Source organism: Lytechinus variegatus, chromosome 14, assembly GCF_018143015.1.
Source record: "Lytechinus variegatus isolate NC3 chromosome 14, Lvar_3.0, whole genome shotgun sequence".
Lineage (NCBI taxonomy): Eukaryota > Metazoa > Echinodermata > Echinoidea > Temnopleuroida > Toxopneustidae > Lytechinus > Lytechinus variegatus.
The window spans coordinates 13,544,051-13,564,454 of NC_054753.1; the positions used below are offsets into that span (position 1 = coordinate 13,544,051).

Below are 20,404 nucleotides of genomic sequence, written 5' to 3' on the forward strand. Positions count from 1 at the left end.
CAAACTATTTTTGAAAGAATATTTTTTTTAAACTTGCAAGGCTCCACCTCTTAAAAAAGCCGTCAGATCTCATTCTTACGTTGACATCATGTGTCACTCTGAGTTGGCATTACCAGTATGAACAATTTTCTATGCACAGACAATGGAAACTTTGAAAGTAAAAAAAGAGAGATCTTAATATTTTAAAATAAACATTAAACAACCATTTTTCCATTTTATATTAAAGCTTTTGGAATAATCAATCACAGAGAAATTAAAAATGTTGAGAACTGAGAAAAAATTGTGGTTACACTAAAATTGGAGTACAGTTTTGAAATACGACCTTGCCAATTTCATGTTTAGGATTAAAGTGAAATCTAATATTGGTATAAAAAATGATTTCTGTAAAAGAAGAAAGAATGGTGACAAATTTGAGCAGTAAGACATTAGGAATATAGAAATGACTGCTAGAAAGTTGAAATAATTAAAAATTTCGGAATAGACGCAACCCACATTCATATCGGTTGCTTGATTAACCCATTCGCAGTTGGAGAAATTCAACAAATTTTGCATTAGCTTAGCTCACCATGAGTAGGGGAAATGAGTATCAAGCAGGTTGTTCAAACCCAAGCTATTTCATCAATTCCAACATTGTCAATGCCTATAATTTGACTAAAATTGTCAATTTACTGTCACAATCCCCAACAAATTACTGATCGTCCTATTAAATCAACTAATTCAATTTTCTAACTGAAATACAGCTGTATACTTTTAATATGTCATGCATCCTCACTATGCCTCCTTGACTCCAATGCATAACAAAACAACATTCAACACAATATCATTTGAAATTCATGTCTGAGTGACTTACTATTGTTCGTCTTTTCTTGGCTAAAAATATGAAAATTGCACATTTCATATCTACTACTTTTCTGAGTTGTGTCACAGAAACCTGATAGGGGTCTACTGTAGAAGAGTTGTGTGACGGGTACGTATAAAGTCTGAAGTTGAGACTATGAATAGCGACACCTATGGTGGTTCTCGGAGTGGATGCGAATGATTCGTAAATAAATGTGTACGTAATTCAGAGCTGCCAACCTGAAAAAGAACATTTCAGTATTTTTAAAGCTGAAAATCAGTATTTTGATTATGGCATCAGTATTTTCAATGAAATACCATAAGACAATACATAAAACAAAAACTTAAGAAAACAGTAATTTGCATGAAATCATCAGTATTCTTATTTTTCAGTACTAAATACTGAAAATCCCTACTACTTGGCAGCTCTGGTAATTGTACTGAAGTTGCAATGACAACAAGGAAATGTCTGGTTACATGTGAAACAGATATCTACCAAGCCTAATGATGATTGCGTAGTGATCCTGGAAGTTTGGTACAGTACAGAGAACCACAATATTGTATCAGTTGTGTTTAAAATGCATTACAAAAAATCAAGTCACAAATTTGCATCTTGTGATTGGTTAAAAATCGAGCTGAGTTTGATATTGGAGGTTGCGTTTGATTGCAACTTTTTTTGCAATCGGACCCAGATGCAACTTAAAGAAAAAACTTAATTCAAGTTTACAATGCATACCTTTGAACAGTTAAAAATCAATTTGTATTTCATACTTGGGATTGTTTTTTATTGCAACTCTTTCAGAAAAGGGTCGTAGAGTAATGATGTTGGTTGAATGATCACAGGGTCTCTTTCGCAAAAGTGGAATATGACTTCGAAGTCATTCAGAAGTACTAACATGAATATGATAATCTAATACACAATTTCATTGATGAATCCATGCAGTGTGGACATCCTGCAAGCATGATCTTACCAGTGCAACATATGTATACCATACATAATATACCACACACTATTCGGTGGATTCACAATATGGTTCACCATCTATCGGTTGCAGCGAACAGGCCAACTTTCTAACTTTGGGGTCGACATTGCACGCTCGCGCACACAGTGCAAGTGTACCGTAATGTGACTGTGATGCTTCAAAAAAAAAAGGGAAACCATACGTCCAGAATTCTCCCAAATCGGTCTCACCTTCACTCAGAAATATAAGGGCAAATTTCTCTCCCACCTCCTGATCCTATTTAACAGCTTATCCGGTTGAGCTGTGTCGGCCAGCGCTGAATTAGCACTAGTACGCGCAACAGATGTAGACTTTTTCCTATGAGGCATTGCAAATTTTGGCCTGTCCACATATGGCGCACCGTACTGTCAATCCACCGAATAGTAAGTCCAAGGTTAACTCTATTTGTGAAACACTCCCTGGAACTAAACATGAATCAAATACAAACAACTAAGCAATATATACACATAAATCTAAATGCTCAAGGTTCATATACTTTCTAATAACTTAAATTCTCCAGAATATTCCAATTATCTAAATGCATGAATATTAATATTTCTTTTGCATAAAATTTCATATATGCACATATAAAATATCAATATCTCATATTAAAGGACTCTTAACGGTTAACCACATAAGAAATGACCTTGCTCAAGGGTCATAATTTATGGTCCTTTCATACGCTGGATGCTATGAATATTAATCATTGTCTAGCAAGGGGAGGGGGTGGGGATTAATTTGCAACCCTCAACTTAAAGAAAAAATGAATTTCTAATGCAAGAAGTATTTGTACCAATGCTTTGATGACTTGCACATTTTGGGGGAATGAATTTGTATTTCGTGCAAGGTCAGAATTCTGAGGTCAAGGACAAGGCCCATTGCCCAAGACCAATACCAAGCATCCAGAGACAAGAAGTTATGACCTCTAAGGACATGGACATAGCCAAGGACCACAAGCATCTGAGGCCAAGGGTAAGCCCAAGAATTACAGACTTCTGTGGCAAAGGACCTCCAAAACAAAGGCAAGGACAAGACCAAGGATAACAGACATTTGAAGGCAAATGACTGAAGATCCCCAAGGCTGCGGTCTGCAGACATCCAATGCCAAGACCAAGGTATACAGACCTCTGTGGTAAAGTCAAAGGACTAGACCTCTAAGAGCAAGGCCAAGAAGTCGGGGCCAAGGACAAAGCCAAAGGCTACCTATTGTTCTTGAGGCAAAGACCGGCCTTGAGGAACAAAACACTACAATAAAACAGTTCTTAAGATGTGGCTCATACCTGATGAGCCTGTGATAGTCAATCTATTGATGAGCCTTTCTGAGGTGACCTTGATGATCCTTTAGTTGGTAATCTCCAAGAATCAAGAGGTAGCTCTTGCAGCCTGCGTATCCTTTGTGCGCAGATTCTCAACCATGCAAACCCGATTATCACGCAGAGGATGGATTCTATGTAGTAGCCGTCGATATCGGTGACGCATTTGCCATCAGCTTTTGTGCATACCTGGAGGATTCAAATGATTGTGGCAAAGGAAGAAAGGGGGAAGAGAATGAGAATAAGTAGCAATAATATAATAATAATATAGGATATTTATATTGGGCACATATCCACCTTGTTAGGTGCTCAAGGCGCTCCTATATTACCCGGCTAAGCTAGGCGTTCATAGCGCACACAGCTTCTTGAGGAATTACTTCCTACCGGTACCCATTTACCTAACCTGGGTTGAGTGCAGCACATTGTGGATCAGTTTCTTGCTGAAGGAAATTACGCCATGGCTGGGATTCGAACCCACGACCCTCTGTTTCAAAGTCCGAAGACTAATCCACTGGGCCACAACGCTCCACATATTGATATTGATAATATTGATAATATAGGGGGCAAACATCAAGAAGACACTGAAAATACTTAAACTAATGCAAAGATAGAACAAGACTACAATCATGGACTTCAAATGAAAAGATTTAATGGAGATTAAGTAAATAAAAAAAAATATTGTTTAGAACACAATTTCTTTCACCACTTAAAAAGATTTTACTCAAAACTGCTACAACTTATCTTAACTAGTATTAAACCTTTTATGATGGTCTGAAATAAAACAAAATTAATTAATTCTGGCAGATATAGAAATGGAATTCAGTTCTGAATGCTTATACAATAAAGTCAACTGCACAGTATGTTTAAATTTCATTTTTGACATAGATATCACAGGTCAAGAAACAAAGAAACTGCAAAATATCTTTCCAAAGGTCAACAGTAAAACCACTAATAAACAAGCAGAAATGTCTCTATTACCTCTGCTTCTGCTTTCGTGTCGCAGTCCAACCCTTCCTCTGTGCCCCCATGGCATGACTTCCAGCTGAGGCTGTCCACTAGCCATAGGGCTACCGTGACGGGCCAGTTGCCCCCGAGGTTGGAGACGGTGTTGAGCAGGGTCATGTAAGTACCTCCCATCAAAGGATCAGAGACACGGGCATTGAATGCCATGGTAGATACAAACATGCTGTAAAGGGCCACCTGATAGAATAATGAAGTAGAGTAGAAAAAACTTATCTGCTTTTAAGTTATGATTTTACATGGATATGTAATAAGATTGATTAATTTTCAATTGCTGATGTGGTTTACGGTACACCATGTGGAGTGTTATAGAAACAGTGGATAGAAGAAGAGAAGAAGTGGATAAGCGAGAAAGTGGAGATTTGAGAGTAGAGTATTCTTTCTTGAAAATAGTCCTGAAAAGGACTGTAAACCAGAAGGAATGTTGAGTGAGAACAGCTTGAGTAGTAGAGCTGATGAGGAGATGCTGGCTTGAGTCGGCGAGTAGAGATGATGAGTAGTAGAGAGACTCGACGTTTCGGACAGGTTGACTGTCCGTCTTTTCAATTATTAGTATCTCTATTATTTTTTTTGTTATTATCATCATTATTATCCTTATTATTATCATCAATATTATTATAATTATCATTATTATCCTTATTATTATTATCAATATCATTATTATTATCAATATCATTATAATTATCATCATCATTATCATCATCATCATCATCATTATTATTCTAACTAATTGATGAATTAATTAAAAAAATCAATCACTTCTGAATTAAATATTATTTTGATCATAACATGTATCTGCCAACTTTGTAAGTTCAGAGGTTCGTTAGTACATTTTTTTTTGGAAAAACACTATCTCTATCTTTTCTGCCATACACAAGTACATGTATAATATACACATCATGGAGATAACCCCAAAATTTTTCCATAAGCCTGCAAGTAATTTGGCAAAAATCAATATGAAATACTGCAAATATGTGTAAGATGATGACATCTCTGTAATTTATCATTAAGAAAATATTAAGCTTGATGCACAAAAAAAATACCAGGTGTTTTTTGTGATGCACTATCTGTCATACACACATTCTACTAGAATGTAGCTTGGTTCCTTCAACTCGGTCCGAACCCGGCTCGTAAATCTTATCAGAATCATAGCTCGACCGGAGAGGCCCGGTAACCCGGTCCGGCTAAAATTGATTTATGTCCATGCAAAAGTACAAAGTTTTGACCTACTTGACTCTTATCTGTGACCGACATCACCTTCTGACCTTGTTCTCAAAAGACGATACAAACCCCCAAAATATTCAATTCACTGTTTATATCATCCAGTAGTAATGTAGAGAGGGGATTGAGACGATACAAGGCCAAATCGCAATTTCTCACATGCTTATCACCAGTGCAGCGGTCAACAGCACAGTCTGTGCACCGCTAGTGATTTACTACGAAACATGTGCTTTGACTTTTGATTTTTGTTGTGTGTGTGTGTGTGAAATCAAGAGGCAGATTACAAACCACATTGTTTATTATGTTATTCTAGTGACCCAATTTTCAAACAGGCTCTCACAGAGATTGTTTCTGTCTATAGGGCAGATTTTTTTCGGAGGGGTGGAGGTGGCAGAAAGAGTTAATTTCTGAGCGTATTTCATTCTTCATATTTGCTTTGAAGCAATAGAATATTTTATTCAGACTATTTTTTGTGTATTATTTATTTTTATCTGTCTTATTCTAGCCTTCAGCTACCGGTGATATTTGTAATAAAAAATTTTTTAATAAAAAAAATGAATCAAAATACATTTTTATTTCATATTAAACTTTGACAATCGGTCCAATATCATCCATTTAGTCATCTCTCACGTTTTTTTGTTTTTGTTTTTTGCTCTTGTACACATACCCCCCCTTCTCTCCCTCTCCTGGTAACGGCACCCTCTTCTTCTCGTCCATCTCGTCCAACCTCTTTAATGTATCCTTTAAATGGGAATTAAAATGTTTTGCTCCCACTCCCAGCTGAGCTATTATTTTCGGATCACCGACTTTGTGGAAAATGTCAACACAACAGGGTTGGGGGGGGGGAGGGAAAGCTTTTATGGTTAGCAGAAAAAACTGGTATAAAAGATATCTCAATAAACCAGACAGATTATTTTACCAAAAAAGAGAGAAATATTCTGCATGTCATCACAGTCATAATATCAAAAGGAAAACTTCTTGAGTTATGACCATGCCTAATGGACCAACTGGCCTTTACTTGTAAACAAATTGGACATTCTCACCCAGTGAAACCATTACTCTCAGCCAATCACATGACCAGTCAGACGATATCACATGGCAGGTACTGTGTGCATGTATATGTGCGCCGTTAGCCGGCTAGCTATATCATCTCGATCCCTCACACACACAAGGCCATAACTCAGACAGGATCGGGGGAAAAATGAAAATAAGGTAGGGATGGTTGGCCTTTGACCTGTCCCCTCGACCATCACACTAGGTGGATGGATTGCTTGTTAAAAATAGTTTCACAACTTTTATTGCGGTGACAAATGACACCTCAAATATTATCAAACAATCCGGGTTTATTTTCCGGGTTCGAGGGATTCAAAGTGAAACCCGGCTCGTAAAGCTCCGAGCCGGTCAATGCCAACTCGGTAGGATTCAGCCCGGTAAACAATCCGAGCTACAGCACTAATACATTCATTCAATACATTCATTCCAATATTCTTATAAAGATGTGTAGGAAAAGTCTGAATAACGTACCTGATGAACTGCATAGCTGATGAGAAGCAACAAAAAATAAGAGACAGGGAAAGATCCATCAGCAAGTTTAAACGATGGAGTTACCCAGACTACAAAGGCAAATTCAAGGCCCATAATCAACCTGCAATAAATGAGAAATGATGAGGGAAGTTGTAAAGCCTTGTAAATCATTTTGACATTTTGTTTTAATATGAATATTTATGATTTGATGATTTTAACAAAATAGTTTCATTGCAAGTAATTTCAGAAATTGATGAATGGAGTTATATTCATTCAGATAAGTTTTTCTGGGGCCTGTCTTACAAAGAGTTGCGATTCAATCGCAACTATGGAAAGCCAGCAAAGTCAACATATAAAATGCATGATTGTTCAAAAAGGCGACTGCATATCTTACGATTGGTCTGCGACCCAATTTCAGAATAAAATGTAGTAGAATTTAATGCTATTATTGAGACTTGGAATATCTTGCTGGGTAATGTTCTAAATCATTGTACCAATACCTATGTTCAGATCTGTCACCATGCTATCTTCCTTCCTAGAATAAAAGCAAATTTAATATCTAGTCGTAATGACGTCATAGCAGTCGTACGATTGGCTACGATTTGAAACTAATTTGGCCTTTACTCCAAAATAAAGGCTTGCAATCATTGAACATGGTTATATAATTATTCTTTTAATTAATTTTATCCTCAAATAAAATGATATGTTCCATTCACATTTTCAGAAAATGAGCAAAACGCAATTTGTTCCAAAATCGGATCGCGAACAGTCGTAAGGTGTGCGGTGGCCTTAATGGCGTAATATCAGTAACTTTGTGTCAGTTTCGATGGTGTGACTGAAGCACAAACAACAGTGTAAAAACTCACCTCCATGGCATGGCTTTGAGGTAGATATTCAACGGCCTTGTTCCGGCTGTATACTTGCTAATAATCCAAGGCAAGATTATCTGGAGGGGGACGAGTGGGACAGCGAGGAGAGCCATGTCCTCCCTCGGTACTCCGGCTTCTATCAGTTTGAGACCCGTGATGGCATCAGCAGCTGCATAACCCATCTGAGGGAGGTACAGAGCAAAAAGAGATGAAAAGTGAGAAGAGAGAGTGAGAGGGGGAGGAGGTACAGAGCGAGATGGAGAGACGAAAAGCAAGAAGAGAAGTGAGAGTGAGGGAGAGAAAGGTACAGAGGGGGGGGAGACAGAGAACGGAATACACAAATAAAGAATGTTAGAGGGGAGAAAATGGGGCAGAGAAAGAGAGTGGAAAAAAAGGAGGGAGAGATAGCCAGAGGTACAGGGAAGAGAGAGGAGGAGGGGGTAGAGAGAAAAAGAAAGATACAGAATGATAAAGAAAGATAGAGAGATAAATTGTCAGAGATTTCAAAAGAAAAGTAAAGAGAGAAAGCAAGAGAAAAAGAGAAAGATCGAGAGAAAGAAGGAATGTAAAAGAATGAAAAACACAGGCAAAATGACAGAGAAAGAGATAGTTGACAGATAGTCAGATACAAGAAATAGAGAAGAAAAGACATAGAGAGCCGGTCGGGGAGGAAAGAGGATGTAAAAGAATAACATATTTGGTGACCATCTCAAAATTGTTGAACAAATACCCATCCAAACAAACCCAAAATTTAGTAATAACAATTACATTGTTTTTTTTTCAATTCACATTCATATTTCATAACTTTGAAAATGAAACTAGCACATCAATGATATGGAGCTCATCCAGCATCTCACAACAAAATTTAAGACAATTTTAATTTCAGCCCAGTTGACACTGTAGTGAATTATATTGGTGCTATGAATTGAGGATATAGAATGGAAATTGATGAATGACATAGAAGCATTTTATTGTGATCTATGAATAAATTTCATATGAATTAAGTACTAATAATTATCTAGTCTAATTTTCTTAACTCTGTGTAGCCTTGGTGAACCTAATGTAGCTCTCAGATGGAACAAAATAACCAAAGTCATTCAACAAATAAATAAGTAATTTTTGTGAGTTTTGAAAATATATGAATAAATTAGCATATTTAATGAGTTTCAAAATTCTATGTTGAAATTTTGTATCACCCCCTCAATCTATTATATAAAGCAAACAAAATTGAAATTGATCAACAAATTAAGAAGAAAAAACATTTGTTTGTAATTCTGTGTAGAAGTTTGGTGAACCTCATCAAGTTCTACAAAATGGAAGAAAAAAAAATCAGTCTCCAATTAAAAAAGAAAAAGCATTTTATGTGAATTTCTAAAAATATGAATAAATTAATTTCCCATAAATTAGCATAAAAATTGTTTTAGTCAAAATTTCAAAATTCTGTGTAGAAGATTGGTGAACCTCATAAAGCTCTACCAGATGGAAGAAAAAAAATCAAATTCGGTCAACAAATAAAGAAGCATTTTATGTGAATTTTTCAAAATTTGCATAAATTAATTTTGCATAAATTAGCATAAAAATTGTTCTGGTCAAAATTTCAAAATTCTGTGTAGAAGTTTGGTGAACCTCATGAAGCTCTACCAGATGGAAGCAAAAAATTCAAAATAAGTCAACAAATAAAGAAGAAGCATTTTCGTGAATTTTGAAAAATGCGCATAAATTAGCATATTTAATGAATTTCAAAATTCTGTGTAGAAGTTTTGAATCCCCCATCTAGTGCTATCATATAAAGCAAACAGAATTGAAATGGCGAAGTAGTAGCATTTTGAAATTGTGGACGGACGACAGACGATGGACGCCACGCCACAGCATAAGCTCATCTTGCCCTTCGGGCCGGATGAGCTAAAAAAGTTTAAATATCAAAATAGTATTAAGAGGGGGAAATTTCTTTACAGTTTATGGCTATGATATCATTTTACTCAAAAGAAATGAAGAAAAGTATGTCTGACTGTGAGATCTTTACCTTAGAAGTGATGACAATCATAAGAAAGTTTTTGACAACTGGAAGCTGCAAAATTTGATAGAACTGTTTATATGCAGTGATGACATCCATCTCATGATCTCCATGGCTATCCTTCTCATGCTTTAATATGCCGATGATGGTTGTTGTTATGAAGAAAACGATCCCCCAGAAAAATAAAAAATCTGTGGAAAAGAAGATCATGTAAAAATAGTTACAGTTCACACTAATATTCCACAAAGTTATTGTTGCACATTATGAAATCATCAGATTCTGTTTAGGTCTCAGTAATGTTTTTTTTTAATGGTGTCTGCCTTTGATTTTAATATATTCGAAATATAGTTTTTTTGTAGAGTAAAAGATATTTAGTTACCTTGTAAAGTGACTATTCCCTGCTCCTGAGGCTCCCAGCGTAAGTAAGTATTGCAAAAATGAGCGGACTCCAGAGCAATGAAGATCACATTCCCAATGAAGTAACCAGCTGTCTGACCAACGGAATTGCATGTTGACGCATATCCAACATTACTCGGAGACAACATAGTAAGGGCCCAACCGTCCACAGCGATATCCTGCGTGGCTGCCAGGAAGTTCAGCATAAAGAAGAGAACGGTCAGCAAGAGGACATTAGGATCTGCTCCATCATCACCCAGGAGACTTGTAACTTGGCCTGATAGTATCATCATGAAAAGGCCAATCAAGTACTGACATGGGATCAGCCACGACTTGCGACGACCGATCCGTGAAAAGAACACAGAATCAACGATAGGTGCCCAGAGGAGCTTTACGCTAAATGGCCAGTACACAAAGCTGAAGATAGCTTGTTGCTTGTAGCTGATGCTACGGCTTTGCAGGAGGAGAGGGATGCTTCCGGCAAGGCCAAGGGGTATCCCCTGAAGGATGTAGAGAAGCAGAAGCAACGCGATACTGTTCCGATCCCGACCAAGGTTAGTGCATCCTGCATGGTTTTTATCAGGTTCGGAATCCAGCCCTTTTCTGTCTGTTGGGACATCCATATCTTCTTTCATAAGAGCCGCTCTATCATCAACCTCTTGCATGTCACTCCCCTGTCTATCCTTGCCTCTTCTCATGGTCTTTCAGTTGGTCTTCACTGCTTGGCAGGTCTCCAAGAGGAAATTCAGAAACAGGTAGGTTTCAAACTGGAAAAACTAAATCAAGAGAAATATTAATAAATTCAAGTTTTCCATGATTTCCTTATTTCTAAACAAATGAAGTTTGAGGTGACAATGTTAATGGGCTGATCGCTCTGCCATTCTGCAAGACAACTTCAATCATGCAGTGTTTTAACCATCTTGCAGACTGATTAGCATGTTGATTACAAGTGCAAATTCTATGACAAAAGCTAAGATGATAGTTGATGTACATGTAACCATCAGCAAAATTTTCTTCACTGTTCCTAATAGCACTTTTTACAAATTAGGTCTAGAATTTTGCAAGGGGAAGTCATGTCAATTATTACACTTGCAGTGGTCATACCAAACCATATCAAATAGCTAGGTGTAGAACTAGGATTGGATTGGATATTGGATCACCCTAGTATTTTGAAGTTCTATTATTTGAACATCAATACTTACATCCCCAAAAAAGTAATCTGTTCTTGCATGCATATTAATTACATCTAATTTTAACGATGTTTAATTTCACATTTTTCCCCCAAAAAAGTGACTCTCACCCTTTCATGCCTTGCAAATTCACTACACCATGAATAGAAAAAAAAAGTTGTGTGAAATGATACAAGACTTTAAAATAGTATAAATGAAGTATAAAAATTGAATAACAATTTTTTTGCTTAAACTTACTAATTAGATAGGTTGCAGATTGGAGCTAACACATGTAGCTAATTTTTGAATATTTTCAAAGTTGTCAAATTTGAATATAACTTTAGTTGTTCTTTGCATTGAAACCGACTAGAAATACAAGACTGACAGTCAGTATACATGTATATATTATGACATAATTGAATATATTATGGCATAATAATACAAGTTTTAGTTGTTATTTAAATTAATTAACTGAACATAATTTACCTGCATGCCTCAAGAAAGTGATGCCTAAAGTCTATAAATAATTCTTAAGTGAAATTAGACCCAATGTACATGTATATCAAAATTAAAAGAAATTAGGAAAAACAAAGGTAGTTGAATGTATATGTTGTATGTAGAGCGTTGTGGCCCAGTGGATTAGTCTTCGGACTTTGAAACAGAGGGTCGTGGGTTCGAATCCCAGCCATGGCGTAATTTCCTTCAGCAAGAAATTTATCCACATTGTGCTGCACTAGACCCAGGTGAGGTGAATGGGTACCCGGTAGGATTTTTCCTTGAACGCTTTAGCGCCTATTAATATGGCGGCTCAGCTACAGCCGGGGTAATAATATGATACCAATTATCAAAGCGCAGTAGAGTATATGCACATAGTAACTGCGCTATATAAATGGACCTATTATTATTATTATTATATTGGCTAACTTTTTCCTGTTTAATTGAGAATATTAATTAGGCGGATCATTAATAATTTAACTGTATGGGAACATTGAAATAGTTCCAAAAGTTTGTTTTGACAATAAATGAATAAATGAAATGCGACCACATTTGTCTCTTGGTCATGGGTAGCCAGGAGGCTTCTAGAGAGTAACAAGTGGAATGCCTCTGGCCGTCTCACCTGCATCATGCGGTTCAATATAGCAGCAGTGCTGACTTTGAAAACTACTCTAACTCGCACAAGATGTTCAGGGCTATTCCACGGTTACTCACGTTACATTTGGAGACACCTTGACTCATACTTGGAGCTGTTACTCCATTATTATTAATAGGAACCAAACATCCCCTTATTGTAGTAAAGTACACAGTCTGACTATCCATTGTATAGAAACAAACTTGGGAAATTTTATTATGCTCCTGGCAAATCTTTGGAATGTGTCGGTTACTCACGTTACATGATTTGGACATGCATAAAATGAAAAGTTGACATAAGTGAAAAGTCTCCTCATACAAGGCTTTTATGAAAGTTGATTATATCCATTTCAAAGAAGTATATTAGGGAGAAAAACTTTGTACATAATTAAAAAAATAAAGAACACATGGTTTTTACTTGGGGTGCAGATAATATGGTTACTCACGTTACATTTTGTCCATGTATGGTTAACAACACAAATATCATTAAGAATTCAATAATGTGTGTAAAATTCATTGCTAGGAACATCGAAAAGAGATTTTATACCAAAAAATGGAACAATTGGAGCTTTATTAGGGAGTAAGAGGGAAAAGTATGATTTTGCTTACTAATTATGCATAAATTAGCATAATCGCGTAACCTGCGTACACATTTTCGGCATGATCGTGCGGCCAACGGCCGAGATCTCAAGGGGGGCCTAGGTGGCCCCACCCACCCCCCCCCGCCATATTAACTCCCAAAATACCCCAGCCTAGATAAGGTTACAGGTAAGGACATTCAATGTGTTGTTCGAACACTCTTTAAAGTTTGGTTAATCAAAACCAAGTCTTACTAATGCACTCTCGCATTGTGAATACTTCTAATATTCAATTTTTTGTGTGATTGTATGACCACTGATATTTTGATGAACAAAGAGTCACATCAAAGAGGTGTACCCTCATTTTGCTTTTAATTAATCAAAAATAACTTCACAACTCGCCATGAGACTCGATCGGTCATTTTTGTTATGAATCGTAACAAAATGGCTGATCTAGACTGGGGTAGGAGAGAACTTTTTGTTTTTTTGAGGTTCCAGTTTGTGCCCAGATGTCAGGAAACTGCCACTCGTTAGACCTTCATCCATACAATCGTGGAAGTGCTTGATTTCTGTTTTAACTATTTATTCGGAGAATTATTTTGACCATACTTCACGCTAGTCACTAGACCAAAAGCTTTGGTCTCTGTTTTGTTGGTTGTTCAGCTGAACTCCGTTGGCTTCACTCACCAAATACAGAGACCGAAGTTCTAGCGCGATCTGTACAGGGGACTCAATGGCCATATGTTTATGTACTTAAGATCGGATAAAACGGGGAAGTGAATTTGCGCGACAGCCGAGGTAAGTCACTGTTTTTGTTCCTTTTAACTTAATTTTTCTCCGTTTTTGGGCAATTAATGCCAAGAGGGAATATAAATTTGCATTTTGGTCGCGTCAATTTTCAAAATTTTTATTCATTAAAGACAAAAATAGAAGAGCCCCGTCGGGGGGATTTTGCATTGCAAGTCCCCTTATGGTGGCTGCACGATAGCGAGCAGTCTGTGTACGAGGAGAAATTAAAAAATAAAAAAATGTAAAAAAAAAACTCCTCGAAACAGACGGCTGCCAGCTGTCTAGCTAGTCAGGTGAGTATGGAATTACACGTAAGGTCCTGGGCTCCCTACGCGGACGGGAGTTCCCTGGGTTACTTATTTCTGAGATTTATTTTTTTGCAACATACCGGTACCTACTTAAGACAAAATTCAAGTTTTCTCCATCTCATCAGTAGGGGCGCACGGCCAATATTGGAGACTGTCTCCCATGAGAGAGATTATCTCCAATATCAGAGACTTTTATAAAGACTTTGGGTATCCAATTTCAGAGACAGTCTCCAGTTTTGGAGACCAACTTTCTTTGTTTACATTTGCTTAAAAAGGATTACCTTGGCGGCAGATAAAAATGTGACAAGCAGATTCCTCATGAAATATTCCGGTACCCCTTTTCACCGTCTACTTTAAAAATTCACCGTCTACTTTTGTTTTTATTATTTTATAAGGATTTTTGTTGTCATCCACACACAAAACAAATGGGCTTCTGACCTCAGTGGGACAAAAGTTTGGGTGGAAAAAATCATGCTTTTGTTGGTATTGTTTCTTTTGTTCTTTTGCAAAGCAAGTCTCCAATATGGGAGATTGTCTCCCTTATTGGAGAGAGTCTCCCGAGGCAGAGTCCCATATTGGCCGTGGGCCTCTACTAACTACTGCTCATCTAATTCTGATCTGTCTACACTACAGACCACACACTGCCACTGCACTGGTTAAATAAAAGTGCTCACTACTAGCACGACTAGAGATTTATAAAGTCTATTAACATCAATATTTATTTACATCTCTTTCCTCAACTCAAGCTCAGTCAAATACATTACAATTTTCGGCACAGTGCACGTGCACACACCCAGGGCCAGGCCAGGGACCAGGCGCGATGGTGCCGTTCACGGATCACGGCACCTAGGGCCCGTTTCTCAACACCGTCATAAGTCTAACTTCTTGACTAAATCGGAGATAGTGAGCTACTTGTCCGCTAACCGTTTCACGAAGCCCTCTTTACCAAGATCGGGTACAACAACCTCACTAAATATTTATGACACCTCCGAACCTGTCACAACTTCTTTCTTAATGACGTAGTGGCATCACGTGGGTAGACTATGACATGCAAAAGTGCCTAGAAATGTGAAAATTATAATCTTACGTAATCAATCAAAGATGTTGAAATTACATCAAAAAACAAGTTGGATAATGCATTCTATGATCATGGTAATACAAAGAATCTACAAAAACTGTTGGTAATACTCCACAAAACCATTCATTTTGAAATAGTAAAATAATCTATTTGATAAAGATTCTACCACGTCAGGCCATCCATAAATGGACTCGTATTTGTCGTTTTCAGACCCCTATTAACATTTTGATAAATTCTACCTCTAATTTATGCATAGAATTTGTCGAATAGTAAGTTTCAGTATCTAAGATTTAAAAGAAAATTGTTAAACTACATTTTGATGATGTTTGGAATCGTAAAATACCGTATAATTATCATCATTTTACAACGAAAACCGTTATGGTTTTACTTTCGTAAACTATTAAAATTGGATATCCCGGGGGTACCCATCTCAACGTCCACATGTGATTTTTTAGTCACGAGATCAATTATTCATAATTCCATTTTCTCAGCAATTGAATGCTCAAGTCTTCATGGTCTAAGTATGTATGGTGCATAATATACCTGTGCTATTATTCTTAAAAGATGAAATTCCCAATTCATCACAATATTTGCAATTTTGTTATAATTTTTCTTTTTGAAAATTATGCTATTTTGTGACTAAGGCTACGTATCGTCTGCTCTTTTTACTGATAATATCGATATCAAGGTATTTTAGTTAGGAAGCCTTTCGAGAAACGGGTTTAGTAAGATTGGAACTAACTCCGTGGTTGGTGGATAAAGATATGACTAACTTGTCCAGGTGTTGAGAAACGGGCCCCTGGTCTTGAGGACGCAATGATGATTTTTTTAGATATGTCATAGGCTATACCGTACCTGTATAGTCCTCAAGACGTCTACACGGCACCCATCATCACCCCACAATAAAAAGGAAATAAAACAGATAAAGTGCAATGATACGTACCCTAATCAGCAATATAAATTTTCAGCTACTTAATTAGAGGTCCATTTGTCTGTATTCATCCTCCAAAAATTCTGAAAAGGATAGAAAATTAGGTGATTTTTCCAAGTAATTAGACACGTACTACGTAGCACAATTTAGAAAGTTATGACAAGCTGAAAAAATATGGAGTGCCAGAAATGGGGGGGGGGGGGGGGGTACGTAGGGGCGATGTCAATTGTCAATGAAAACGTGTGTTTTTTGTGTGTAAACGTATAACAACGCATTACAGCGATCCTATAAGGATTACCTTTACAGTACAACGCATTTTCATATTCATATGTTGATTTTACATACATACTTAACGGGGAAGTTCACCCTGACAAAAAGTTTATTGTAAAAATAGCAGAAAAAATAATTAAAAATATTGTCGAAGGTTTGAGAAAAATTCATCAAATAATTAAAAAGTTATTAGAATTTCAATTATTTGATTTGTGACGTCATATGCGAGCAGCATTCCTACATAGCGAATGGTAAAAAATCAATGAAATGTCATTTTCTCAGAAAATTGAAAATGGTTTTCACGTACTGTACCTTTTGTATATCAATAGACAAATCATTTCACACCCGATAATGAATAGAAAACAAAATTAAGTCATCAGGAACCAAGCATAATTTGAAATTCATGCCTTTTATGTTACAGAACACATGGGGCAGCTGCTCGTTTATGACGTCACAAATCCAAAACTTTGAACTCTAATCACTTTCTTACTCTTTAACGGATTTTCCTCAAACCTTCACCAATATTTTTTACTATTTTTTTCTGCAATTTTTACAACAAAGTTTTCTTCAGGGTAAACTTCCCTTTAAGGTTACATAAAAAGGTTCAGTTCTGGACGCAGGATCTTCTGTTCCTCTATGTCCAGCTCCTTTTGCATTTTTTTAATGATATTGTCAACATGCACAGGGGATTTCAAACTTATAGGCCTTCTGTTTCATTTTTAAAAAGGGCACCCCAGGCGGATTATATTTATACAGACAATGTAAAATCAGACAAACAAAACGCTGAAAATTCATTAGAAACCTGACAAAGAATAACAAATTTCGGTGAAATCCGGGGGTGAAATCTGATGATGTCAAATCCCCACTCGATCTTCTTTACTTTTTATTCCCGGTTTTTATTGTAATTATGAAATTAAGTATCCTCCTAGAATGAAAGAAAAGGGAATTGATTAGTGATTTAATGTGTAATATAATCACTGCTGAAACTTATTTTGTTACAAAGGAGACATAAACAGTAACACACTGTATAAAAATATGGAAATAATTATCATTTCTTGGCAGCGCTTTATCAATCTACGACTGTTCATAGTGCTTCACAATATTACCGGTCACTGGAGTAGCATTCCAAGCAGCCTGTTAGGCGCAAACTTGCAAAACTAACCACAATGACGGTTGTTTCCTACCGGAACCCAATTAGCAACTGGGTGAGAATGGCAAAGTACGGATTGGCGCCTTGCCAAAGGGCGCTAGGCCATGGTGGGATTCGAACATACGACCCTCTGATTACAAGGCCGCGGAGTCAGAACCGCTACACACGGCGCTTCCACAAAAAGGAAAGTGTTTGGTTTGGTTTTATTTACCGTATAGAAATCACAACAAAATACGATGCACAAACTATCAGGATTAAATATATAACTCTTTAAAAAAGTTACGATGGACCACTGTATTCAGATCCATTGATATCATATGGCTCTGTTCCTATTAGAGGTCCAATCAAAGTAACATGAAAAATGGTATAACATATATAATGATAACAAGTATTTTTTGAATGATTATGAATAAGAAGCAAAATAAATACTACATAATTATGTGGATATGACATCACAAGCCCACCTCTTATTTATTTATTTAATATTTATTTATATGGTTATTTCCCGGGGGGCCACTTACATTGACGAGTGGATACCATGCGCGACCAAAAAAGACGTAAAAAGGATGTCCTTTTCACGATAGGGCACGTTACGTACGTAACGTGAAAAGGGTGTCAAAAACACAAAAATTATGAAAAAAGGGTATCTATTTCGCTAGGAAAATTACGTGTTTAGGTAGAATTTGCGGGGATGATAAAACAAAATTAAAATGTTTTAACCCTAAATAGACTGGGCTATTTCGACGCCTAAGAAGACTGGGGGCTGATTCAGCCCCCCCCCCCTTATGATCTCGGCCGTCGATCGCGCGATCATGACGAAAATTGGCACACGCGTTATCCATGGCATTATCTACAAAACCATATAACATCAAATTCTGCAAAAAATCTCATGTCTCATTAATTATGCTAATTTATGCGTAAAATCATAAGTTTGCTCTAATTAAATAAATAATGCCCCTGAAATGCTAATTTTTGTTTCACATACTCTAGATAGGCATCTGATCAAATTGATTTTTAAAAAATTCAAAATCACATTTATTTTCTTATGTATTCTATTGTTTTCTAAATTTCTTATGTATTTCTTTGTTTTTCGACTTTTTGCTTTTTATTGTTTTTTCAATGGAAATTGTCGGGGACTTTATTTTGACCATAAACAAGATAAAATTAATTGATTTTAAGCAGTAAAAGGAAAAATAATGATACATTTATGAATTTTGGCTAAGAACACTATTTGCATTGGATTTGTACACAAATTCACGTTTTTGAGTAATTTTTGGTCTGCATGCACTTACGAAATATTGCGTAATTTTGGAACCGCGTACCGGGGGTCACAATTTTGGTCTCAAAAGTTGCGCGAGACTTGAAATTAAAAAGTCAGCGAGCGACGCGGTCAAAAAAAATTCGCGCGGCGGATTTATCGCGAAAAATGTCGAGGGGGGCTGAATCAGCCCCCCAGTCTTTTTAGAGTTAAAGGATGTCCTTTTTGTCCCAACACTACGTGTTTAGAGTCCTATTTGCGCGAGGTGTAGAAGGTGCACTCGTACTAAACCAAATAAGGTAATTCAAGCCGACCAAAGGACCCGTAACAATAAAAGATTCCTGTACTTGTTTAGGGGTTCATTTCAGGGAATATTTGCCAAGAGTATCGTTTTGTTTCCAATACTTGTTAAGGGTAGGGTTTCACACGCCAATACTTGTTAAGGGGTGCATTTTCAGAATATGGAAATTACGTGTTTAGGGTGCTTTTCGAGACCCCATGGTCGCGCATGGTATACACTCGTGAATGGAAGTGGCCCCCCCCGGGGGTTATTTATTTATTTATTTATTAACTTATTTATTTATTTATTCATTCATTTATTTATTTATTTGTTTTCTTTATTTTACATGCAGGGTAGGCTTTATGCAAAACTGCTTTCCAAAGGCTCCTTGCAGTTTAAAAAATAACTCAACATCATAGCAATTCAATTTACACTGTAAAAAAATGAAGTGCTAATCTAGCACTTACAGTGCGTGTATAGTGACTGCACTACGAGTGTTGATTTTCTAGTTCAAACATAAACTAGAAAATCAGGTAGTGCAGTCACTATACAAGTGCTAAATTAGCACTTCATTTGACGTGCACATAATATGTTTCTATAACAATATTGCTTTATTTTGAAATTCAACAAATTTGTTATTTTGTTATCAGATTTTGTACACCAATTTGCTTAGTGAATTTTACTCAATTATTCATATACGATTATTTTTTTCAGCCCGGAGTAGGCCAACCCATTTAAGAAAATTTAGTTCCCTACTAAGAGAAAGAGAAGAAAAAAGGGATGAATCGAGGGATTTGGACACCATAAGTGCGATGTGTCAAAATTGTTTTATTATAGGAGCGAATTAGTGACCAACGCTGATGCGGTCTCTCATTGACTGCGTACAAAGAATTTGATTCTTTTTAGAGAAAGATTTACTTAATGCTGCTTTTTTTTTGAAGTTCGGTCAAATAAGTGCTGCCTTACATGATTTATCTCGGAATCGATTAAATGGGAAGTATACTCAGCCTATGTTGATGTTAATAAAAGCAGAAAATATAGAACGGACAAAGGTTTGATAATGAAGAATAATGAATTAAGTTATTAATGTTTTTAATTTATGACGTCACAGACGAGTGCATCTTTTAAAATTCATGGATTTTCATCTAACCTCCATGAATTAATATACCTTTCTCTAAATTGTCGGCCGCATTTACCGAATTGCCCCTAAAATAGTTGTGACAATTCAGGCGTGATCGGGTCCAGAGTATGAGCGAAGCCAAACAAAATA

The 20,404-nt window shown here is 36.6% G+C and overlaps 1 protein-coding gene across 2 annotated transcripts; it reads right to left on the bottom strand.

Moving 5' to 3' along the window:
* Nucleotides 1-1,008: 1,008 nt before the first annotated feature.
* Nucleotides 1,009-16,302, bottom strand: LOC121428169 (acetyl-coenzyme A transporter 1-like). Of its 2 annotated transcripts, XM_041624775.1 has the most exons (8): nucleotides 16,189-16,302; nucleotides 10,179-10,971; nucleotides 9,809-9,990; nucleotides 7,783-7,967; nucleotides 6,917-7,037; nucleotides 4,130-4,351; nucleotides 3,119-3,340; nucleotides 1,009-1,077 (listed from the first exon to the last, which is right to left on the bottom strand). In XM_041624775.1, the coding sequence occupies exons 2-7, from the start codon at nucleotides 10,891-10,893 to the stop codon at nucleotides 3,137-3,139; spliced, it is 1,629 nt and encodes a 542-aa protein (XP_041480709.1). In that variant the 5' UTR covers nucleotides 10,894-10,971; nucleotides 16,189-16,302; the 3' UTR covers nucleotides 1,009-1,077; nucleotides 3,119-3,136. The 2 variants fall into 2 exon arrangements, with proteins under 2 accessions (XP_041480709.1, XP_041480708.1); XM_041624774.1 differs by lacking the exon at nucleotides 1,009-1,077 and having other exon boundaries at nucleotides 2,947-3,340.
* Nucleotides 16,303-20,404: the final 4,102 nt, after the last annotated feature.

Coding starts and splice junctions, on each gene's coding strand:
- LOC121428169 (XM_041624775.1), bottom strand. CDS start 10,893: ATGAGAAGAGGCAAGGATAGACAGGGGAGTGACATGCAAGAGGTTGAT. Junction 7,968..9,808: donor TGATTGTCATCACTTCTAAG/GTAAAGATCTCA, acceptor TACCTCCCTCAG/ATGGGTTATGCAGCTGCTGA. Junction 7,038..7,782: donor CTCAAAGCCATGCCATGGAG/GTGAGTTTTTAC, acceptor CATTTATTGCAG/GTTGATTATGGGCCTTGAAT.